General features: G+C 54.1%; 9 protein-coding genes across 9 annotated transcripts; 7 read left to right on the top strand and 2 right to left on the bottom strand.

The window, feature by feature from the left end:
• Positions 1 to 1,634: 1,634 nt before the first annotated feature.
• On the top strand, positions 1,635 to 3,428 carry G647_03128 (uncharacterized protein; the record flags this gene model as incomplete). Its single annotated transcript, XM_008727474.1, has 1 exon — positions 1,635 to 3,428. The coding sequence occupies one exon, from the start codon at positions 1,635 to 1,637 to the stop codon at positions 3,426 to 3,428; it is 1,794 nt and encodes a 597-aa protein (XP_008725696.1).
• A 714-nt stretch (positions 3,429 to 4,142) lies between these two features.
• Positions 4,143 to 5,170, top strand: G647_03127 (uncharacterized protein; the record flags this gene model as incomplete). Its single annotated transcript, XM_008727473.1, has 3 exons — positions 4,143 to 4,560; positions 4,630 to 4,723; positions 4,786 to 5,170. The coding sequence occupies 3 exons, from the start codon at positions 4,143 to 4,145 to the stop codon at positions 5,168 to 5,170; spliced, it is 897 nt and encodes a 298-aa protein (XP_008725695.1).
• A 711-nt stretch (positions 5,171 to 5,881) lies between these two features.
• On the bottom strand, positions 5,882 to 7,236 carry G647_03126 (uncharacterized protein; the record flags this gene model as incomplete). Its single annotated transcript, XM_008727472.1, has 2 exons — positions 5,882 to 7,024; positions 7,099 to 7,236. The coding sequence occupies 2 exons, from the start codon at positions 7,234 to 7,236 to the stop codon at positions 5,882 to 5,884; spliced, it is 1,281 nt and encodes a 426-aa protein (XP_008725694.1).
• A 422-nt stretch (positions 7,237 to 7,658) lies between these two features.
• On the top strand, positions 7,659 to 8,240 carry G647_03125 (uncharacterized protein; the record flags this gene model as incomplete). Its single annotated transcript, XM_008727471.1, has 1 exon — positions 7,659 to 8,240. The coding sequence occupies one exon, from the start codon at positions 7,659 to 7,661 to the stop codon at positions 8,238 to 8,240; it is 582 nt and encodes a 193-aa protein (XP_008725693.1).
• A 1,143-nt stretch (positions 8,241 to 9,383) lies between these two features.
• G647_03124 (uncharacterized protein) lies at positions 9,384 to 12,977 on the top strand (the record flags this gene model as incomplete). The annotated part of the gene is made up of 1 exon (XM_008727470.1): positions 9,384 to 12,977. One exon carries the CDS (start codon positions 9,384 to 9,386, stop codon positions 12,975 to 12,977), a length of 3,594 nt encoding a protein of 1,197 aa, XP_008725692.1.
• Positions 12,978 to 16,892: 3,915 nt separating this feature from the next.
• G647_03123 (uncharacterized protein) lies at positions 16,893 to 18,484 on the top strand (the record flags this gene model as incomplete). The annotated part of the gene is made up of 3 exons (XM_008727469.1): positions 16,893 to 17,250; positions 17,320 to 18,301; positions 18,391 to 18,484. The coding sequence occupies 3 exons, from the start codon at positions 16,893 to 16,895 to the stop codon at positions 18,482 to 18,484; spliced, it is 1,434 nt and encodes a 477-aa protein (XP_008725691.1).
• Positions 18,485 to 19,770: 1,286 nt separating this feature from the next.
• Positions 19,771 to 20,337, bottom strand: G647_03122 (uncharacterized protein; the record flags this gene model as incomplete). Its single annotated transcript, XM_008727468.1, has 1 exon — positions 19,771 to 20,337. The coding sequence occupies one exon, from the start codon at positions 20,335 to 20,337 to the stop codon at positions 19,771 to 19,773; it is 567 nt and encodes a 188-aa protein (XP_008725690.1).
• Positions 20,338 to 20,973: 636 nt separating this feature from the next.
• G647_03121 (uncharacterized protein) lies at positions 20,974 to 22,282 on the top strand (the record flags this gene model as incomplete). Its single annotated transcript, XM_008727467.1, has 4 exons — positions 20,974 to 21,258; positions 21,311 to 21,729; positions 21,778 to 22,105; positions 22,166 to 22,282. The coding sequence occupies 4 exons, from the start codon at positions 20,974 to 20,976 to the stop codon at positions 22,280 to 22,282; spliced, it is 1,149 nt and encodes a 382-aa protein (XP_008725689.1).
• A 699-nt stretch (positions 22,283 to 22,981) lies between these two features.
• G647_03120 (uncharacterized protein) lies at positions 22,982 to 23,453 on the top strand (the record flags this gene model as incomplete). Its single annotated transcript, XM_008727466.1, has 2 exons — positions 22,982 to 23,081; positions 23,134 to 23,453. The coding sequence occupies 2 exons, from the start codon at positions 22,982 to 22,984 to the stop codon at positions 23,451 to 23,453; spliced, it is 420 nt and encodes a 139-aa protein (XP_008725688.1).
• Between the last annotated feature and the right edge of the window lie 520 nt (positions 23,454 to 23,973).

The following is a 23,973-nucleotide window of genomic DNA, read 5'->3' as shown; positions in this document are numbered from 1 at the left end:
TACGCCCCAATAGCTAGTACAGCTGGTGGCATGAGAGAAGAGATGCACTCGAGTGCAACCGCGGACCTCCTAAGTAATATGCTGAAGAGGACGTCCCCGTCTGACACTCTGGTGCGCAACTCGAATGGGTCAGTTGTTGCGGTTCCTGAGCCAAACTCCAATGGAGGATGAGCTTCCCCAAATCGCGGGTGTAGATTTTTCTATTAGTACCCCGTACGAACTGTGTACGTTATCAAGCGGATCGTGGCCAAGAAGTCGTTCAACGCATGGGCCTAAGAGGAGCCGGGTGCGGATCTGTCACTGGTCACCCAGAACGCATCAAAAGTACTCCAGGTTCATGGTTTGTAGTTGGTAGATTGTCGATAGCCGCAGGGTCTGCCAAGCCGATTTGGAGAACGCACAGCTAGAGTCTCAGGACGGCGTCGACGGCTTACACTGGAGTCCACATCAACTGGCGGGGATGCTCAGCGCCGAGTAACTAGATGTACGTTGCAGTTTTGAGTCTGGGGTACATAATCAGACTACTGTCCTCGTATCACGGAGTAGTGGGTCACACGATCAGCAAGACGAGGAGAAACCGGAAGCCTGAGCACACCGCCATGACTGCGTCCTGACCGATTTCTCCAACACGAGGAAGCCTCGTGGCCACGGCGCTGGAAATAGCAGTGGGGGCAACTGATAGTCCGACAGTCTTGAAGGAGATTAGGGGGTGCGCCAGCGACCCAGTCATACAGACAGTTCCTGATTGCCGTCGGCGGAAACCCTTTGCGCCATATCCGGCAGCTCTCTGACACTGTCAAATCCAGGCCGCAGGGGACTATTGAAACTCTGACGAGGGACCGGACAGTCTTGAGTACGGACACCGATGGTTGACTTGAGCCCCGAGAATGTCCGCTGACTGTGTCGTGTTGAATGACTCCCAAGTGGCTGGTACTGTAGGGATAAACATTTCTGGAGGCCGATATAGAGCACACAAGGTAGCGGGCACCAACCGGAAAGCTTCAGGCTAATGCAGGCCTAATGCTGGAGCTCTGCTGCCCCTTTCAGAGCTCGTCAGGGCGCTCCTGCTCTAGATTTTTCAGCAGTTCAACACCTCTTCATCCCGCAAATGGCGCCCTGTCATTGGCTCACAGAAAAAAAGTCCCAATTCAACAAAGAGTCACCACCCTTGAAGCTGAGTGTTCACACCGCATCGGACCAGCCGGCGTAATGCCGTTCCTTGCTTCCCTGATACCCAATTCTCCACTTCCGTCGTGCTTTCTGCGTGTTAAACTGCTGGTGATACGCCTCCGTGGCCTAGTGCCGCCTACTATCTACCCTGGCTGGCCTGCTAAGTGTCTGTCCTTCCGGTTTCACCCATGACTGACCCCAATTTCTATATGTTTCGCGCGTTAGGAGTCAACTGAGGTCGGGCTTCGTACACATACCCCTTCGGCACTTCCATTCGATAGCGTTTCCTCAGTTACACACGAGGCCAGGCCGTCTGTGCCTGTTCCGAGTACCGCCTTCAGTTTTGTCGTTTGCGATCATTGATAAACCCTCTGACTCCCCCGTCCATCCTCCGAATGCTTTCCAAACTTTCAAGATACCCAAAGTCGAGGTCAAACCTAGCCAAGCTGGTTCACTCGTCCAAGATGTCCACCACTGCCTCTCTGGACGCCCCCGTCGCCCAAAGCGTGGGCAACATCACTTCAATCACTAGCCCTCAGTCTACCCACACCCACCGGACAAAGCATACTCATGCCACCGCTCACGTACCAAGTCGGGCGGCTCACTACGACACCTCCCTTTCCATCCCAGTTCGCAAATACCTCCAGACCTACGGTCTGACTCCTCCCCGTGCAGAGAGCTATGAAGTGCAAAAGAAGAGATGTTTGGCACAATTGGCTTTGAAGCCCACAGACCTCGAGAGGTTTCTGTACCTGAGCACGATCAGATATAACAACGTCCACCTGTTCTACCGCCTGTTGACGGACCACTTCACGGAGTTGACTCCGCTGGTGTACACACCTACCGTTGGGGAGGCCTGCCAAAAATGGCACGAGATCTACCAACAGCCTGAGGGCATGTATCTCAGCTTCGAGGATCGAGGCCATCTTTCAGCTATCATCCAAAACTGGCCTCAATCCAACGTTGAGATCACCGTCATCACTGATGGTTCTCGCATCCTTGGTTTAGGCGATCTCGGAGTCGGTGGCATGGGTATTCCGATTGGAAAGCTTGCTCTGTACACCGGTTGCGCTGGTATTAGGCCTGAAGGGACTTTGCCATTGACCGTGGACTTGGGCACAGGCAACAAGGCCCTGCAGAATGACCCCCTCTACATGGGTAGTCGGAGGGACAAGGTCACGGCGGAAGAAGAACAAGAGTTCTTGGATGAGCTGATGGCCGCGTTGAAGGAACGCTGGCCGGACATTGTCATCCAGTTCGAAGACTGGAAGAATCCTTTCCCGTCTCTTGAGCGCTACCGTCATGATTACGCCATGTTCAACGACGACATCCAAGGTACCGGAGCCGTCATAATGGGAGGCATAGTAGGTGCTGTCAAGCAGTCCGGAATCGCTGCGAAGGACCACCGCGCAGTGTTCCTTGGTTCCGGCTCGGCTGGTGTCGGTGTGGCCAAACAGATCGTCGACTACTTCATGCACGAAGGTCTGACAGAAGAGGAGGCAAAGAACTGTTTCTGGCTTGTCGACAGCAAGGGCCTGGTGACCCAAGACCGAGGAGACAAGCTTGCTGACCACAAGATCTACTTCTCGCGAACGGACAACAAGGGGCAACAGTTCAAGACTCTGGACGAGGTCATTGACTACGTGAAGCCCACCATTATCATGGGCCTCAGCACCATCGGGGGTGCCTTCACTCCTGAAATTCTACAGAAGATGGCCAAGTGGAATGACAGACCCATCATCTTCCCCCTCTCGAATCCATCGTCCAAGTCAGAATGCACCTTCGAGGAAGCTATCGTTAACACTGACGGTCGGGCCCTCTTCGCTTCGGGATCTCCCTTCCATCCCGTCACGTACAAGGACAAGATCTACCACGGAGGCCAGGGTAACAATATGTACGTGTTCCCTGGTATCGGTCTTGGTACGATTCTCTCCAAGGCTGTACAGGTCACCCCGAACATGATCTATGCTTCTGGAGAAGCACTTCCGACCATGATCACCGAGGAGGAGAAGGAGAGGGCACTTTTGTACCCCGCCATCACCCGCATTCGAGAAGTCAGTGCACGGGTGGCTTTATACGTCATCCGTGCTGCGCAGAAGGACAACGTCGACAGACTGCACCATCTTCGTGACATGAGCGATGAACAATTGGAGGCGTGGATCAAGGACAAGATGTATGACCCGCACAAAGAAACTGAGGAGCTAGAGAACGAGGTTCGTGAGCTGGTGCAGGACATCATCAGCTCGCCGAAGCTGTGAGAGTTCTCGAGGGATGAATCAGTAGTATGATGATTAGCGAACCGATCATATTGTGTTGGGTGTTGTGGTCGGGCACTGGAAAAGTGGTATAGTTTGACAAGGACATGACGCTGGGACAGCGGCAGGCTTGCCTTTTACAGCCTCGATACCCTCTTGTTTGTAGAAGATGATGCTGCCGCGGTTTCACCCTTTCAGTTAGGCATTCTGAAGAGTCAATACAATTAAGAAATGCCGTACAGGTTGTCTGCAGTGTATTGCTTGAGGCACTCATCAGGACGCCGGCAAGTCCAGTGACGTATACGTGGGCCGAAGTTTACCCTGTGGCGTTGCGCAGCAACAGACAATTGCCAAGGCATTTCAAACAGTGATTCAGACGGTCATCAGTCGTTGGCTTGTGAGAACGCAGTCGACTTCAATGATGAGAGAAGCGAAAACCGTCTGAAACATTCGTGTCCGTGTAGGCAGTTGCATACAAAATCAGGGCTCTGTCATTGTCTCCATATTGTCCTACTGCGCAACGTACTGTTACCGGTAACGCAGGCGACGGTGAGCACCCAACTTTCTCACAATTCCGCGGGACACTTTGACCAGCTGACATTCTTGAAAGCGCGGCAGGAAACACTACGCTTCGCAGCGATCCAACGACCGCTAGATCTGTCTACAACTCCAAGACGAAGACGCACCATCGTCACCATGGCCTCGTTACTCACCACCATGTACGAATTCCTCAATTCTTCTCCTTCCCCTCAACCCTTGTCCCCACATTTGACCTTCAAACAATCCTCATCATGCGTGACTATCAACTCCTACACGTTTCTTGATACGCAAGAGGAGGCGAGAGACAAGGACGCAGCATCCGCGGCCAGCACACCTTCTCGCGCCCTCCAACTCCTCCGTCAAGAATTGAACTCGTCTCGCGCTCCCACTCCCAAGAACAAGGGTATTGACAGAAGTCCTTCTCCATCTAGTAATGCCCGTACACGGGGCCAATTCAAACCCCAGCGCGCCAACAAGGGAACCACAAGCTATCAGCTGAGACAGTTTGCCGAGGCGACGCTTGGGAGCGGCAGTTTGAGGAAGGCCGTCAAATTGCCCGAGGGTGAGGATCTGAACGAGTGGCTCGCTGTCAATGGTACGTCTATCGTCTGCTCTCTACACGAGCAAAGCGACGGCACGCGTAATGACTGACGTGGCGCCACAGTCGTCGACTTCTACAACCAGATCAACCTTCTCTACGGCTCGATTACAGAGTTCTGCTCGCCACAATCGTGTCCCGAGATGAAAGCCACGGATGAGTATGAGTTCCCTGCCCATTCCGCACCCGTCTCTTTGGCGCGCGTCTCCTAATGCCTTGTAGGTTCGAGTACCTCTGGCAAGACCCTGCCTCTGGCTACACAAAACCCACCAAGATGCCCGCACCGGAATACATCGAGCACCTCATGACCTGGGTGCAGTCCAACATCGACAACGAAGCCACCTTCCCGTCCCGCATCGGCGTGCCCTTCCCGAAGCATTTCCCTTCCACCGTGCGTCAGCTCTTCAAGCGCTTGTACAGAGTCTACGCGCACATCTACTGCCATCATTACCAGGTGATCGTGCACTTGGGACTGGAGCCTCATCTCAATACCAGTTTCAAGCACTTTGTGCTGTTCGTTGATGAGCACGGGTTAGAGAAAGGCGGCGGCAAGGATTATTGGGGTCCGTTGGGCGATCTGGTCGAGAGTATGTTGAAGAGTGATTGAATGGATGCTTCTCACGTGCGAACGAGCGAACCGGCCATACAAGACAGTGACTGATTGATTGAATGAAACGAATGAGACGAGTAAGGTCAGTGGACAATAACGGTGGGACTGGGCAGGCATGGGACCGTGCGTCAAATTCGGGTCGGGGTCGGGTCAGGTCAATTGGGCATTGGAATGGAATCCAGGATATGACATGTTCATGGAATCAAGCAAGCACGGCGTTCTAGGGGCAAGGCAGCGCGCTCGTCATGCCTGGTCGGTCGAGTAAATGCGACTTAAGGCAGCTGAATCGCGTTGTTTCAATAGACTGTCTGCACAGCAGCCAGGACTGAGATATTGGACACGAATGCGATGTGAGCGTGGTCTCGTGCAAGTCCGAGCCGGGAGCTTCGTTTCCTTCCTGGCCAACAAGGTCGATGGGGACCAGTTTTCGGGCTCACTGTGCAGCGTCGAGCAGACATGTGATCACGATCAGCTCGATACAGATTCGGTTTCATTTTCTTTGTTACTCGTCCTTTTGGTGCTCAAGAAGGCGACGGAACAGCTTCCCGTGAAGCGCTCGGTGATCTGGTACAAATACAAATCATCTGGGTGCCTGTCTTGGCTGAAGGACCAATCATCCTAGTTCGGGAAATAGAAAGTGCCCCCCTTCCCCTTCCCAGCCCGGGGTGCTCTCTTGGGCAAGGAGAGTCACGGAGTGTGAAGGCATCACTAGTACCTCCCTCTCCCATACCCTCCAGGCCGAAATCCCCCACGTCCTCTCGGTCCGCCTCTCATCATGTCGTCGCTGTACATCCTGCCTCCGCCGCGAGGAAAACCTCCCGGCGCACCGCCTCCAAACATTCCCCTCCCGACAGCCGGTCCGCCGACACCGTTCCCATAGTGTGATGATCTCGAGTTATAGCCTTCCGGTCTGCCGTCACGGTGATATGGATATGGGCCCGAGCCTGAGGGTCTGTCATCGCGGCGGTCGTAGCGGTCTCGGCCGTCCCTGTCCCTGTCCCTGTCCCCATCCCTATCACGTTCGCGTTCTCTCTCTCGATCTCGGTCTCGCTCCCTCTCTCGTTCTCTATCGCGCTCATAGTCGCGGTCTCGATCTCTGTCCCTGTCCCTGTCACGTCGGTCGTCGTCTCTTATACGATCGTGGTTCGCGTCTGAGATGGGAGTGTCTTCGAAGCCATATCTGCCGTCCGTGACGTCTGGGTCTGCATTTCTTGAACGTTCTCGACTTCGCCGGTCGTCGCGGGCGGGTTGTGCTTCGGCCTCGATTTCGACGTCTTCCATGACGTCGTCTCCGCTGGGCAGAGATTGTTGTGGTTCCGACACGGCCGGGTCAGACACTTGGCTGTTCTGATGTGGCTGTGAGATCAAAGTATTCGAGCCAGCCCCCGATCGCTTCAGTTCAAGCTTCAGAATCCGCCCGTCGGCTTTCTGGTTGTGGTATGTCGAAATGACCTGCTCTGCCATTGCCTTTTCCGCAAACACCAGCTCCGCCACGACTGCCGGACTCGTCTTGACCAAGCGACATGAAAGCATGCCGCTGACCCCATTCTCGTCTACCGTTTCACTTTGTAAGGCTGATTCAATGTCTGCAGCGGTCGTGCCTGGCGCAAAATTACTGGCTTCGACGACGAACGGGCCGGCTTTTCCTTTAATGCTCAGGCCGTTACCTCTCGACTTCCTCTGGGATGGGGAGATGATGTTAGCTTGGGGAGATTCAAGGGCGGAGACGAGGCGGTTGGAGGGAACGCGAGCCGAGCGGGCGTTCTGGTGAGGGTTTGCTGAGGAAGGTCGCGAGGGCGGGGTGAAGGGGTTGTGTCTGGACGAGTTGGTGCTGGCCACCGAAGACGAGCGCTGTGAGTCCTCAAGTGTCAGCGAACAGGTTTCTCAACCGTACCGTGTTGAGGGCGCTTGTCCAGGCGGGTTACCTTCGTTATACGGCTCGCAAGGTCAGGAGTCTTGGTTGAGTTCTTGGCTGTGGCTCTTGAGTTGGCTTTGTTGGTCTTATTCCGACCAAAAATCTCGTTGGCAAGGGCCTCATTCTTCTTGCGCTGGCGGTCTGCCATGCTGGTTAGAGGGGCGGACTACTGTGAAACGATCTCGTTGGAGATGCATACCAGCCTGGATGATGGCATCAAAGTCGGTCGCGACTTTTGCGTTAGACATTGTCGGCGAAGAATGTCAGAAGCCCAGATTAAGTGGCTGCGAGGAAGACCTGAAGTAGGAAGACGTAGTCGTGCGAGGTGGTGGTGGTCTAGAATGGCACTGACACTGGCCAGGCGAACTTTTGACGGGGAAGGGAAGTTGCAGTTGCATCTCCACCTGCAAATCGTCGCGCTTGGCGGCGATCTTCTCGTCGATTTCAACGCTTGATCTCCATGCAGTCGGGCGCTCGCAGGATCTCATTTTTCTAGCAACTCTACCACGGCCACCGAGAGCATATCGTCCGGCACTCACCCACAGATCTTCTTCCGGTAGAACAGCCGCCATGTCTGTCGCCCTCCGCCCAGTTCTGCGACCGAACTCACTTCCCAGCTTGCCTTCCTCCACCACCACTTCCACAACATATGTCTGTCAGGCGTGTCGACATGCGCGTCTCATCAAGCGCCCCAAGCGACCTTACACGTTCACTCAACTTGTCACTCTATCCGACGGCAGCGCCTTCACCATGCGAACGACTTCTCCTATACCGGTCTATCGATCAACGAGAGACACCAGAAATTCTGCGCTATGGAACCCAACATCCCGGGAATTGCTGAATGTAGAAGACGACGAGTCCGGGAGGTTGGCAAGCTTCCGGGCACGGTTTGGCACCAGCTTCGACAGTCAGAAGACGATCAAGAAGACCGATCAAGCTGCTCCTCCCCCTGCGCCTGCGGATATTGCGATTCCGGATGGAGGAGTGCAAGCTGCATCGGTCAAAGAACCCGCGAGAGAACTTATGTTCGAGGAGGAGCAGAATCTCTTTGAAGAGGACGACGTGAACATGTTGGACTTTATCAGTTCATTTGGCCAACAGAACAGCCAGCCGAATCAACCGCCATCACAGAAGAAGGGTGGGAAGAAGTAAGAGCAGCGCCAGTATTAGGACCATCTCCTTTGCACGACACGGTGCCCACAAGTGAGGTGTGAGGAGCGTTCGGGGTTGAAGGCTGGTCAAAATGTACATTATATTCTCGGGATCGAAACCGATTTCAAGCAGTATACCTGAATTGAGCGCCTTTCCACCGGCTCTTTCTGGTCGCTTCTTTGGCACATGGCTTTGGACACAAGCATGGCTCTGGCAGGTCTTCCCTTCCTCAGTACCAACGGCCTTCCTAGGGGCTCAAAGAAGTCGAGCTACTGAGCAGTGGGTGACGACCTTGTTCAGCCAGTGGCTTCCCCCGAGTGACGGGGGCTTATGACTACAAGATCAGTCTCTTCGTACCTTCTCGCCCAGTGCTCCTTCGAGGCCCAGCCCGATGTTGGCATCAACCGAGGTGGACGTCATGTCTTGAGATGCCCGCAGCAGCCAAAACCATCTTCCTTGGATATACCCTCGAAAAGACCCTCTTTTTATGTTAATCTCTCTGATCTGCCAGAAAGCTGCCGACAACGAAAGGAGCCTATATCACCGACGAAGAAACACACCAGAACAAGCGAGCAGTCTGGAGGGTTGTAAGGACATTTTGACGTCCAATGATCCGGAAACCCGGTTGTGTTGGTTGCGTGCCATGTTTCCAATCGGTTTCTCACTCAAGATAGAAAGAGGTACTGATGTTCTAAGACGGGGTCTCGCACGTACAACATATGGGATCTAGAGCGGCTATAATGCACCTCGTGGTCGAATACGATATGCTATCCTGGAGCATTAGAAACACTTGGATGTTGACACTGGTTGGAAGGGATTGGTCGTGCACCTATTGAACACGCATGGCTTGGCAATGACGCGCGCTCGACGCGTAAAGTTTAATGGATCACAGTCGGAGATGGTGGGCCATTTTTGCACCGCGTGTACTCCGTACCTCGTACTCGATTCTCGACTCCTGCACCTCATATGAGTTTTGTTGCGCCACAAGTGACCGTGCACTGCTGAGAGTCCTCGGAGGCGATTACTCGAGGTAGAGGCGGGAGATAATACCCCTTCAATATGTGCTAATTGTAATCGATACTGCTCGTTTGCCACTGCCGCACCCACGTTGGTGTCTCGAGTACCCGCCCTTTTCCACCCACCATGGCGTCCGAGGATTCACTGTCACAATCGGACGATGAGTTGTTCAATCCGAATTACACAACCCTTCATGAAACTGTCGACACAGTTCCCCTTCACCGGGTCAACGTGGCAGACGACAACTCTGATTTCGAGTCGTTAGCCACCTTGCCGGTCAGTCGTCCAGCCCAGAATCGACAGACGCAGCCCACGCAGCTCATTGACCGTTCTCCTGCGAAATTGTCTTCCTCACCCCCTAAAGCCTCGTTCGTCCAGGTGGCCGCTTCCTCGCCAATGGCCGCGCCGACAGTGGAGAGAAAGCCCATGGGCATTCTTGCCAGTGCTATGGCACCCGCAGGAACAACGTTCAGAAGACCCTATGTGGCGCCTCAAACGCGGCCGGCGCCCATCACGATCGATTCTGACGACGAAGGTCCTGCATACAAGGGTGGGTCATCGGATAGCGATGAGCCTAGAAGGACCAACGACATAAAGCCATCGACATTTGTACGGAAGCGAGACCCCTCGCCTGGAAAGATCCCCGAGTCACCACAACCTCAGAACGATGGGCGAAGTCGGTTTATGGAGCTGACTGCGCGTGCCATTTTCAGAGGGTCACCTGCTTCCATCTCGTCTGGTGGATCAAGCGGAGCGAAACGTTCCGCGGACGCCATGGCGAATGCGTATGGCAACGTCTCGAAGAAGCCCCGGCAGGTCGCGCCCTCCCGCGCCCTTCCAGTATCATCATCGCCTCCTAAGTTGGTACAAGAGATGGAACTGGATGACATCACCGAATACAACATGCGGCAGAAGGTGAATAGACTGATGTCGATGCTGAGCGCGGTCACTGTCAGAGAATGTTTCGAGGTTTTGACGCTGAAGAAGGGAAATTATGACGAAGCGGCGGATGAACTCCTTCTGCGAAGCGAAAGGCGTCCGGGCAAGAACAGCGCAGTCGACCTGACGCTGTCTGACGACGAGCTGATGCCGACGCCTGCGGCGACGAAGAAGCCCGTGGCACCACGCCTCAACGTCACCCGCCAGCAAGCCAAGGTACCACAGCGAAGTATCACAGAGAAATGGAGCTCAACTCAGAACGTCAAGAAACCGAAAGCGATCGACGTCTTCGATACCCCTCTTCCACAGAAGAAACGAACCTTGGTACGCGGTCGGCGGCAACGCTCATCTTCGCCAGCAGCTGCCGCGCCCGAACCCAAGGTCAAGCCAAAACCCTCACGTGTTCAGGCGATCCAGTCAGATGAGTCTGACGCGGCCGACTCTGCAATGAGTTCGGAGGACGAAGCCCAAGGCACATTTCAAAGTCGAGTCCTTGGACTGTTCAACACCTGTTCTGCCGCGGACTTGGCAGACATCTCTTCTATCAGCCGTGACGTGGCAGAGCATGTCATCTCAAAGCGACCTTTCAGGAGTCTTGATGCCGTTAAAAAGATTGAGGACTCGAAGCCGGCCAAGGGTCGAAGGAAAACGGCGATTATCGGAGAACGAATTGTTGACAAGGTCGAGGACATGCTTCGAAGTTACGAAGCTGTGGACTACCTTGTCAACCAATGCCAGAACTTGGCCAAGCCTCTGTCACACGAGATGAAAAGTTGGGGGTCCAAGGCAATCAGCTCACAGACTGGAGAGTTGGAGATGGTCTCCCTACAAGCACAACGCTCCAGTCATGACTCAGGAATTGGAACGCCTGTGAGTGACGACGAGGACGTCAAGCGCTCTGGATCGAAAGGCTTCATCAAACAGCCGTCAATCATGGCCGATGATATTCAGATGAAGGACTACCAGGTCGTGGGCCTGAACTGGCTCAATCTGCTCTACAGCAAGGGTCTGAGCTGCATTCTAGCCGATGACATGGGTCTGGGCAAGACGTGTCAGGTCATCGCCTTCTTGGCGCACCTGTTGGAGCAGGGTAAGATGGGACCTCATCTTGTCGTCGTACCAGCTGCGACTCTTGAAAATTGGCTCAAGGAATTCCAGCGATTTTGTCCAGCATTGAACGTTGAACCATATTATTCGACAAGCCCCCAAGAACGGTTTCATCTGCGAGAGACCCTTACCGATAACAGGGAAGATGTCAACGTCATTGTAACCACGTACACAATCGCCAAAGGTAAAGAAGATCATCCTTGGTTGAGAACGTACGGCTTTGACTGTACCATTTACGACGAAGGCCATGTTCTCAAGAACGCATCTTCGCAGGTCTCGAAACAATTGACCAGGGTCCAGTCAAACTTTCGGCTCCTGCTCACCGGGACACCACTGCAGAATAACCTGAAGGAGCTGATCTCCCTGCTCGGCTTTCTCATGCCAGGGTTGTTCAAGGAAAAAGCTGAAGAACTCGAGACTATCTTCACCCACAACGTCAAGGCTCTCGACAACCACCATGAGATGCTCCTGTCGACACAGAGGATCCAGCGGGCTCGCAGCATGCTGACTCCGTTCATACTGAGGCGAAAGAAGTTTCAAGTCTTGAAAGACCTTCCGAAGAAGGAGCGTAGGACCGAGCTCTGCGATCTGAGCCCTGAACAAGCCGAATTGTATCAACTATGGCTTGACAAAGCGTATGAAATCCGCGAACGGCGCGAGAGAGGGGAGAACGTCAGCAATGAATCCACAAACGTGCTTATGAAACTGCGATTCGCGTCTCTCCATCCGTTCCTCTTCAGGCGCCTGTATTCCGACAGGAAACTACCCATTATCGCGAAGCAATGCCTGAAGGTTGATCTGTGGCGTGAGTCCAACCCGGATTTGATCGTCACAGAACTGCTCGAGTACAATGATATGGAAGTCCATAGTCTTTGTGACAAGCACCCACAACTCCAGAAATTTGCATTGAATGGCGACGAATGGCGTGCCAGCGGCAAGATTCAGAAGATGGTTGAACTTCTACACAAGTTCATCGCCGAGGGTCACAGGACGTTGATTTTCAGCCAATTCGTCATGGTCCTGGACATCCTCGAGCTGGTCCTGGAACGCGAGGCCATCGGCTATTTCCGACTCGATGGCTCCACAAAGGTTACCGAACGACAAGACCTGATCGACGAGTTTTCTGCCGAAGACAACCATACACCAGTATTCATGCTTAGTACGAAGGCTGGTGGTGCAGGTATCAATCTGGCGAAAGCCAACAAGGTGATCATCTTCGATAGCGGTTTCAACCCTCAGGACGATATCCAGGCCGAGAACCGAGCGCATCGAATCGGACAAGAGAAGGATGTCGAAGTCATCAGATTAATTTCTCGCGGTACTGTGGAGGAGCAGATCTACGCCATGGGTCTCACGAAGCTCAAGCTTGATGATCAGGTCGCCGGCGACGGGGAAGAACAGGCGCCCAGAAAAGATAACGAAGAGACCGATAAGGAGGTCGAAGGGCGAATGATGGTCGAGGAGATGTTGTTCAAGAAGCTGGAGACGGAATCTGTCGAGAAGCTGAAGGCTGATGTGACGAGTCCGGTCAAGCAGCGATTCGACTCGCCCTTGTCAAGCCTGACGGAGTCTGGATCCGAGAATGATCAGAATCAGGCCCGCGATAGGAAGGCAAGTGTGGATTTACCCACTCGAACGAAAACATGTACTGAGGGAGTGAAGTCCGGGAATTGAGCCCGCGATTGTGAATGTGATAGGTGGGCTTGTTGGATACCAAGCATGAAGACGTGCATTGAAGGGTTTGACGATGGTGAGAATGACTACCAGGATCCATTCTTGCACTGTTGGAGTAGGACTATCGTGTATGCAGGAATATGAATGAGCATTGATTGTGACGATATCGAGGCTCCAGAGGCCTAGCCATGGCATTCGGATCAAATCAACATTGACACTTGCAGTCGTCCTCTTGCCTTTCCCTGCTCCTTCACAGGCCACAGTCTGAGTTTGCGGTCACCAACCACCATTCGTCGACCGCTTGACTGGATCCTGATTGTCTGGAACCTCTCAAGTAACCACCGGTGACTGAATGACGGCAATGCGGTGAGCCAAAGCCTGTCCTGAGGACCTGTCGCCTGTGGGCCTTTCGCCTATAAGTATCCCTCTCTCCCCTTCCAAGCTGCAGCTTCCTTTTCCTAACCTGTCCAGCTTCCTCCCGGGTTCTACCTCTATTCTCATCGCTCTTATTTCATACCTCCAGCCCCCTGCACCAAATGCCGTGTTGGCTACATAACGCTCTTAGCTTTGCGGAACGATTTCCCTTCAGCAATGGCGACCGTGCAGGGGTCCGCTTCGGACTTCGTAGTCGACACGCTCTCCGGGGGAATCTGATGGTGTATATATATATATAGACACCGCAGATGTCTCTGTCCAGCCCAGAAACCGACTCAATAGACAAACTACACCTCTACCTGATATAGAACCTGAGAGCTCTAGCGCCATTCCTACCAGCATGATCACAAGCCCGGAGAAACTCTGACGACCGCAAGTGCTGTTAGAAGCGGACGACAACATCGGTTTGCATCAGCCCCCCAACGATGATGGTTAGCTGGTTGGCAATTGGCAGGATTCTCGGCAATGAATATCACAACTCGCAACTCTATCACGTCAAGGTAATCATACAGAAGACCTGAAAGTGTATTGTTCTGTATGTCGACCAATCGTCTGTGCCAGCCGGTTGTGCAGACAGCACCGTTCAAATGGAACCGCTTCCACAGCGGGGAGTCTGGGGCGATGTTCCTCAAGCCAATCGACTCGAATGCTACCGACCCGAATACCGGACTACCTCGAAGGATGAAGACGATATCGGCTGCAGCTCGAGCGCCAAATGTCGGACGAAACAAAGGGATACTGCCTTTAAGGCTGCTCTTGAGTCTTCCCATCAGCAGACCTGTGGTGGCAGGAGGCACCCAGAGCGCCTACCACCTGAGGGTACCCGGGTAACGGGGTGCAGTCGCCTACCCATCTATACTTGAGTCAATCATACTTACTTGGACTAGACAGACACTCAAAGAGTGCCGCTCTAGCAGTTGATTAGAGGAATGGGAACGTTTCTTGATCAAGAGGTTCGCCGGCGCCCGTCGATGGCGCTAAACAGAGTATTTGCCTCTCGCTACACAATGCAGGATGCACGGAATAGGCGAGACCTACGTGACGATGCCGCGACAGTTATACGGGATGCCCGTGCGGCTTGCATGGATAACCCGTTCAACCAGCTCAACCTTGTCCATGGAGGTATCGACATTGAACTGCGCAGGGACATTCCCCAACTCGAGCCCGGAACATCCGTTGAGAACCTACTTGCAAATTCTGGATAGCAAGAAGGACATCTGGTTCGAGATTACCGACAGGAAGACGAACAAGGGATACCGATTTTAAGACTGCTCTTGAGTCTTCCCACCAGCAGACCCTCCTGACAACGTCGAGTCTACTCACCTTGCGCGCCTTCCCTCGACTCCGATATTGCTCTTGATCGATCTTCCATGCTGGTGCAACCATGACTGCGTTTGAGATCATGACGGTAAATCTCGGGTTCGATCGACTGGAACAGTCCAGATACGACATCGTCTAGAACGACTTCCATAGACAGTTGTACGGTGCCGGCATGAGCTCCAAGCAGCTGGGCACTGGGATATGCGCACTCACAGAACACTCTCTTCTACAAAGGACCTTAAACAACTCAGCGGAGACATCAACATTTGCCTCGCAAAGAAATCTAGGAGTGGCCACATACGACAAGCAGCTTTTGCACGTACGAACAAGGAGGGTTGGACAGACCTGGGCCATGTCATCGTTCACTGGAAGCACCTGCTTCATAACGACGGTTATACTAGTCACCTTCATCGTCTTTGTTCGTAAGTTCCTTTTCACGAAATTTCGAAACTAATATAACTCGAAAAGGTGCCTTTGCGCTCAAATCCAACCACAACTGCATTGTCCTCAGGATAAGCCCCGCCCCCCTTCTGCTGGAGGTCGAAGCTACAACATGAAGACATGCTTCTCGCGGTGGTGTCTGCATATGACGTGGCTGTGCTTGTGGCCACTTGCTGGCTTGATGGTTTGGTCAGCCTGAGCCACTTCAGGCACCCTGTCCAAGGGTTTCCTGCAAGGCCTCAAGATATTTCGATTGTCGAGGACCAGATGTTCATTTATGTCTTACAGGAGTCGGGGCTGTCTACAATTGGAGGAAGCGATGCGAAAGAAAAACGTTTCAGGCAGTACGGAGTACATCGGTCATCCACCTGTCCCACAGGGTGCATGCGTTACAAGCACAAGGAGAGAAGTCAAGTGGGTCTTTTAACTGGCTGCCATCCACTAGGCTTGCTACCAGTGGGTTTGCAGGCCTCCATCCTGGATCAAAGACAGATCCTACTTCGCAGTACGTTGCCGTGACGAGGCTGCAAGCCAGGAGATGATACGGATCCTCAGCCCATGTTGGAATGACAGAGCTGAGATAGGGCTGACAAGTTATTGACGCGCACGCAGATGGAGGATGGCGCAATCGTTTCGCACGTTGCCCGCTACAGTACATGGTCTGACCACTCTCCACCAGATTCTCGCCCCAGAGCTGGAGCAGTTGCACACCACCTTTGAACATGTACGGCTTGTCAAAAACTATCTTGTCGACCAGTCACACGGACCTCCCGTATGCTCGAAGACAAGCATTGCTTGTGCAGTTCATGCATGAGCTGGGGAATCCTGACGAGCATCTCGACCCCAAACACGCTGTTGCCTGCTGTGTCGAACATGTCCGCCTTCAACTCGGGGGCGAGTCCGGCTACTTGGAGCGTCAAGGGGGGCTCGAAGAGCTCGTGCACTTCGCACAGACTGTACACAGCACCGCCAGTATCCAAAACACCACCTTGGCTGTCGTGCGGCCGCTGGGCAGCGATATTCAGACAGAGTCCTATTTGTTACCCCTAAATGTGACCAGCCTCGTTATCTGCTTGGCCCGCCTTGCGATAAATTCCTATACGGCAGCTGTTTAGACCATGCTTGCTTGAGGATTCCCTGGCCGATATAATCATCGTTTTGTTGCCGAGCGTGGAGCGCGGGCCTCGCACTCAGGTAGAGTACAGGTATATTACAGTCCTCTTGCTCGTGTGCCGTCAGCATGCACTCGATGAATCCTTCGCCGGCAGTAGCTTGCTCCCCAGTTATTACCGAATCTGGCTTCCGCGACCATGTGGCCCTCGAGACCCTCCACGAGCCTGGAACGTTGTTTGTTCCCACTGAAAATGCCGAGGATCTGGGTCTTGACCCTTCGACCCGCCACTTCGTGAGCATCATCCCCCTTTAGGGAGGTAGCTAAGGGTAGCGGCATGTCGTCTTGTGGGTTCTTATCAACAACCGAGCTGGACTTCTCCGCATCCTTCTATCCAGTTGGTCTGGGATGTTGGATCGCTCAGAACCGACGATAAGTTAGTGCTCGGTGCTGGGAATTTAGTCCACAATCTGGGAGCTCGTAGCGGTATGTGAAAATCCGGTGTTGACTCCTTCCCTCCTCCCCACTGTGTCGCCTTTCTCTCGCGCCAGGTCGCGACAGTGTATTGTAGGTTACCGTGTGGTGGAGGATAAACACAAAGGACCAACATGGCGAGCACATCGTACCGCGGCGAGAAAACAGTGGGCGAGTTCAACGACACGATCGCTCCGCCTTCGCCCAATGCTTCGCTGCCTGACGCGGACACGAAGGAAGCAGTGCTTGAAGCGCGCGAGGTCTTTCACGATGACACGGACGGGGGTGTCAAGTTCCGCACCGTCAGCTGGCAGCGCGCCACCATCATCTTCCTGAAGATCCAGTTCGCCATGAGCATTCTTGCCGTGCCGGGCGCGCTGGCCACGCTGGGCGCCGTCGGCGGCGCACTAAGCATCGTCGGGTGGGAGATCCTGAACACCTACACGGCCGTCATCCTCGGCGACTTTCGCAACCGCCACCCGGAATGCCATAGTGAGTTTGATGGTGTCTCCTGCCTCCAGTGTTAGTCCCGGCTAATCCGCTCTTTTTTCAACGATACAGCGCTCGCAGACATGTGCGGTCTCCTCTGGGGACGCGTCGGCAAGGAACTGGTCGGCCTGCAGATCCTGGTGGCGCAGGTCATCATCACGGCGGCGGGGATCGTGTCGTGCTCGACGGCGTTCAACGCGCTGTCGGAACACGGCGCGTGCACCGTGGTCTTCGGCTTCGTGTCGGCCGTGCTGATCACCATCTTCTCGAGCGTGCGCACCTTCTCGCGCCTCGGCTGGCTCACGTGGCTGGGGTTCGTGACCTTCTTCGTCGCCGTCTTCATCTTCGTCGTCGCCGTCACGCAGCAGGACCGGCCCGCGGCGGCGCCCAAAACCGGCGCCTTCGACCTCGGCTGGGTGGCCATCAACCAGCCCGGGTTCGTCGCGGGCATCACGGCCAGCGCCAACATCTTCATCAGCGGCAGCGGCAGCCAGATGTACCTGCCCGTGGTGTCGGAGATGCGGAGGCCCCGCGACTACCGCAAGGCCGCCGTCGTGGCCGGCGTCCTCGTCGGCGCCATGTACCTGACCTTCTCGCTCGTCATCTACCGCTGGTGCGGCGTGTACCTGGCCACGCCGGCGTTCGGCAGCGCCGGCACGCTGTTCAAGAAGATCTCCTACGGCGTCGCGCTGCCGGGCCTGGTCATCGGCGTCGGCATCTACCAGCACGTCGCGGCCAAGTTGATCTTCGTGCGCGTCCTGCGCGACTCGCCGCACCTGCAGGCCAACACCGTCACCCACTGGGCCACCTGGCTCGGCAGCAACCTGATCCTGGGCGTCTTGGGCTTCATCATCGCCGAGGCCGTGCCCATCCTGAACTACCTGCTCGGTCTGGCCGGCTCGTTGTGTTTCGCCCCGTTCAGCTTGATCTTCCCGGCCATGCTGTGGATGTATGACTTCAAGGCCTACCGCCGGGGCAGTGGCTGGCAGAAGGCGGCCTTTGGAGCCCACGTCCTCATCGTCCTGGTCGGTCTGTTCATGGTCATTGGGGGAACGTGAGTGTTACACAACCCCGGCTGATTTTCCAGCTTTTTTTTCACCTCGGTGCGTGTTTTTGATGATGCTAATTTCCCTCTGCGCGCAGTTACGGTGTTGCTGTCTCGATCAAGGACGCCTTTGCCAGCGGCTTGATCTCCAAGGTGTTTGACTGCTCAGATAACTCGGGTACAATTTCCTGAGGCTACTCGCGTGGTATTGGTCGTACAATGACTACACAGGTAGAGAGCTTTCTGCGGGCTGGGTAAGAATAGACACAACTCGGCATACTTGAGTTATCTCTACCGGTAAAAAGCGGTTGTCTAACCACATAGACGCTGCTGTAAAGGGCATCCATCCATTTGGTGAAGCGCCGAGTCTCCCTGGTTACCACCGAGCCTCTAACGGCCGACCAACGCGATTGTGTAGCAATCTGATGACCATATCTATGGTTTTAAGTCGGGCGCCGTCACAGAAACACGAAGATTGGTGGTAAGAGGTGTCAAGACAATCTACGTGCTCGGCACATATGTACAAGACACCCAACGTACTTTGGCCAGCAACCCGACAATGACCCATCACTCAGTTGATCTCCAGCCAGTAATGCCCTGGAGCTTTTTACGCAAGAGCGTGGTCGTCCCAATCAACCAGGTCGGCATAGTTGGACTGTTCGGACAATCCTGTCCACGCCGCCACCAAAGTCGCCCAAAGTGTTGGGACCCCATACATAGCGTAGTGTGCGGGTTGCATCTGCCCCAACCCGGAAAAGGGATATTGGCAGAAAGTTATTTCGAGGACCCGTCGATGCCGCTACGTCAGGTAGAGTTCATGTCCGAAGCGTCTGCAGTGAAGACCAGTACCCAGTTGGTTAAGGACAGCTTGTACTGACAGCTGGGTCCTCACCACGAATATCATCAGCGCCTCGCTTTGATAACCCTGGCCAATGACCACGTGAGTCGCCCGCACGCAGTCAACTGCGACATCCGTTACGCGGCGGTCCGAGCAGATAGACGAGCTGGCTGTCACATTGTCCACTTTCCGAGCCCGCAGTAAGGGTCAAGCCGGGAAGGACGAATGACACGATCAGTTGCCATCCCCGAGGCTTTGCGGTGCCTGCGGTCCGTCGTCTTCGAGCAAATGCTCGAACAGAACGCGTTTGTAAGTGTTCAACGGACGGAGCGGAACCGCGACTGGAGACCTCGCATCGAACCAGTCCTGGGCCGATCGTCAATTGGCGGGCTGCTGCGCTCAATCTGCGCCAGAATATGAGAAGTTTGTCCAGTTGTCTCGGCACACCAAAGCCCCTGGAAAAGTCTGCTGCGATCGTCACAGCAGCATCGAAGATGACCCGAGGACATCGTTGAGGATTTTCAGCTTCCACTGTAAGTGCAGCTTTGACGAGTATTGCGACAGTTCCAGTATGTCCTCAGTTGAAGGACATGAAGCAATTGTGAATCGGTCCTTGTCGAGCTTGACCTGCAGCAGGGTCTCAGGCCGGTCTTCTTCTGACAAATTCCTCCAAATCGCCTCTCGTGACGACGCCGAGCACAAACTTTCTGCCGCCGTCGGTGACCACGGCGAAGTCTTGTTTGGCACCTGTCGCAAATGGTCCGATGTTCTCAAAGAACCCTTCCAGCTCGAATAATTCCGTCTCCATTGTAATGATCTGGTATTTCCTGTCTCCACCTCGCTGGAATTTCACCATGGCTTTAGAGACGGGATCTGAAGGTTGTAACTGGCCCGACTCAAACAGCTGCTTAAGCCTGGCAACTGATAGGTAGCCCAGCAGGGACCTTGTGTTGTCGGAAAGGACGGTCAGGTGAGAATAGTCGTGAGAGGAGGCTGATAGCATGGCATCAGCCAGGGACGTGTTTGGAGACGTAGACAATGCAGGAGGCAGATCGAGGTCCGCGACGGTTGCCCCACGGTACTTATCTGCCCAAGCAGATAGTTTGCTAGCATCTTCATCTTCGCTAGGAGGCAGCCCATTCGCCTGGGGAACAATTGTTGGGCCTAGAGGCACGCCCTGTTCGAGGATTGACTCAGTGTGAGCCATGGCTTGCAGAGGAAAAAGTGCGACGCAGATCGGGGAGGCTGTACGTAGAACTTCACCAGTCACTTAACCCGAGCTCATCTGGAATCTAAAGACAAAGCATGGGTAATTCGTACTGCTCTGTGTAGAATTGTACTGACATGTGGAACGTCGGAGAACGGCTGGAGAATTGCTTGCGCGACGGTCGCTATGTGCTCAACCGTACGGACGAACGCGCACGATGACGTCTCACAGTAATAGTGGGTGCCAGCAATGCGGAGAATGGGAAGCGCCAGAGGAAACGCTTTGGCTCCGGAGCTGTCACTGGAGCTCTGAGCTCAGTGGCTGGCGTTGGCCTAAACCCACTTCCCCAGGCCCGTAAACTGGCTGTCGACGATAGCATCACTGGTGCTCTGGTGCTGCTCCCATGTGGTTGCCCGCACCTGTAACTTGACTCGAACATATTTTCACCTCTCTCCTTCTCTATCATCAATTCTCCGTCGCCCCGTCCTACTATATTCATAACTCACTCGCCGCAGTCTGGCCCTGCATCGAGACTCGAGGTAATTCTCTCTTCAACGCCTAGTTTCTTCCACCAACGCAGCACCTGAGGCTCCCACAATTGCTGGCCCGGAGATAAGCTGATCAGCTTGCAGCGTCATGGTCGGACTCTTCCCCAACACCACGGCCTTGTGCCAGGCTTTCACGCCTACCTCACCATACTACAAGCCAGCACCCAAACCCGCTGAGAAGCCTGAGAGGCGCCGATACTTCTCCTCATGGAGTGCTGCGGACACGGCCAAAGGGAAAGCCATTGAATTGACCGAGGCAGCACAGAAAGAATACGAAAAAGCGAGCGCGAAGGCTCAAGCTAAAGCTGGCGGCATTGAGCTCTACTCGGCCAAATACTACGCAGCATGTACTGTTGGAGGTATTCTGGCGTGTGTATGTTGCAACACACCTGTCCGTCGCCCTGGCGCAGCTAATCTTGATGCAGGGTACGACCCATGCCGCAGTCACTCCTCTCGATCTTGTCAAATGCCGTCGACAGGTCGATTCCAAGCTTTACAAGGGCAACTTTCAGGCCTGGGGTACTATCGCACGGACCGAAGGCTTCCGTGGCATCTTCACTGGTTTTGGCCCAACCTTTATTGGTTACTCGGTGCAGGGCGCCGGCAAATACGGCTTCTACGAATACTTCAAGCACCTTTACACCGAGCTCGCTGGCGAGGAGAATGCCAAACAGTACAAAACCATCCTCTACCTGTCTGCCTCTGCGTCGGCCGAATTCATTGCCGATGTCGGTCTCTGCCCGTTTGAAGCTGTCAAGGTCCGCATGCAGACCACTATGCCACCCGCATTCTCCGGGACATTCCAAGGGATTTCTTCAATCACCGCTAAAGAGGGATGGGGCGGGTCAGTGTAATCTACAATCCCATCATTGCGTAATGCTGACAGTCACAGTTTATACAAAGGCCTCTACCCTCTGTGGGGCAGACAGATCCCCTATACTATGATGAAATTCGCGTCTTTTGAGAACATCGTTGCGGCCATCTACAACTACCTTCCGGGGACCAAGGCAGATTACTCCAAGGGCGCTCAGACCGGTGTGGCCTTCGTTGGTGGTTATCTCGCTGGTATTCTCTGTGCTATTGTTTCGCATCCCGCCGATGTCATGGTCAGCAAACTCAATGCCGAACGCGCTCCAGGTGAGAGCTTCGGTGGCGCCATGAGTCGAATCTATTCCAAGATTGGGTTCTCTGGTCTCTGGAACGGTCTCCCAGTGAGAATTGTGAGTCTGAAATACCTGCTCCAAGCTCGCACGTGTATGCTAATCACTCGGGGTCTCTAGGTCATGATCGGAACATTGACCGGATTGCAATGGATGATATACGACTCGTTCAAGATTTTCATGGGTCTGCCTACGACCGGCGGCGCGGAGGAAAAGAAGGAGACTGCCAAAGCGTGACGCGGCTAAAAGAGTGTTGCGTGGACCAGACATATCCACGGACTTGCCGGCGTTCAACGATACTGTACATGAACTGGAGGCACTGGCTTCAGAATTCAATTTGTAGCTCACTCAGCACCATGGAGCAGCCTCATCTTTCAACTCGTTTATAACAAGGTCGGTCGCCATGAGCGATTGTGTTCACCTCGCGCTCCCCCCCTGGTGAGCTCGGCAAAGGAGTGCCGCAAGCAGCGATGGCGATTGGCCAGCGATAGCACAAGGCTGGGCATGCGGGTTTATCAAGGCTTGGCGTACGTCAATGCGCGATCGAATCAATCAGAGGACGTCATGCTGAGCGAAGTCGCGAAATCAGTGGAAGAACGGGCAAAGTCACACCATCGCCATGCTTTGAATTGCGGTTTGTCACTCAACACTGTCATGGCGTTTCTTGGATAGGCTTCATTTCATCCCATATCAACACCCACCCCCTGCTATATTTGTAAACATCTTTGGTTTCCTCTTCAAAAATCTCATCCCATCTACTACCGAAGTATTGCGAAACAGTCCGACAGTCACACACAGTGATCTCTACGGCGTACTCGTACGCGATTGCAACATCACAGTAGTAAGCTATGCCCCACACCTTCCATCTTGTACTCAGCCTTGCCTTGGCTGCGCCGCCTGCTCCAATGTCGGTCACATTGTACACAATTCTCCGGAATGCACCTGCATGAAGTGTCTGCCGAAATCGCGGAGCTGCTCCAACTGACTCAACATGTCGCAGGACCAGACATGGCCAACGTCTCACACGGTCGCGGCGGTAGATCAACCTCTTGTTGATACTGTAGCACGGATGCACTGACGTTACTCAGGTGCTGCAAACATCAAACCCGATACCCAGACCTACGTCGACGGCGAAATTGTCCGGGAAGGACCAGTTGGCAACCAGGGCGACGGTCCGTACTCGGCCGGCCGCGGTGGCGCAGGAAACATCGACCACCAAGGAAGCAAAGCACATACGGCTCCAGCGGACGCCGATATCATCCCAGAGACAGCCACTCGAATCGCTAAGGAGGAATCTCATCATGTCGGACGAGGGGGTGCCGGGAACGAGCTGCATGTGCACGATAAGAAGACTGGCTTCATGGATAAGCTGAAGGGTCTCTTCGGATCCTCTCCGGCTAAGAAATGAATGATGGTCAATGGGTGGATGAACTGAGCTGGCGTCAACACCCGGCCTGGAGACAGTGGCGCAATTGAATGGACGATACCCCAATGCTAGATCATATTCTTGGAAAGCGGAAGAGCTCTACTGAGGAGCAGCGCATGGAGAGGACTTAGCTGTTATTAATGAGGATGGACGATGCCTAATAGCACCCTGAATGACTTGCACAGGCTTAAAGATCACCCATGCAGAAGGTATTATGGAACGTGGTGAGCGACCGCACCATGGATTGCATCCACAGATTGGGTTGCGGCCCCTCGGGACCAGGCCGAAAACCATCGCCGAAAGCATCGAAGAAAACGTGATACTTATAACAAAAGACTGAAACTTAGAACAGTGGAGTTTTTATTTCTGGGAGCTCAAGCTTGAACTCAGAATCCCTGTTGCCATGCTCCAATGCCATGGTAAGGCCAGCCTACTCTCTGTGATTAAGCTGATCCTGACGGAGCAATTATTGGGGTGAGAAATGGAGTCTAGAATGAAGTTG

The sequence above is a fragment of the Cladophialophora carrionii genome (genome assembly GCF_000365165.1).
Source record: "Cladophialophora carrionii CBS 160.54 unplaced genomic scaffold supercont1.2, whole genome shotgun sequence".
Taxonomy (NCBI): domain Eukaryota; kingdom Fungi; phylum Ascomycota; class Eurotiomycetes; order Chaetothyriales; family Herpotrichiellaceae; genus Cladophialophora; species Cladophialophora carrionii.
The sequence above is the reverse complement of the archived record's forward strand: the minus strand, read 5'-3'. Positions and strand labels throughout refer to the sequence as shown.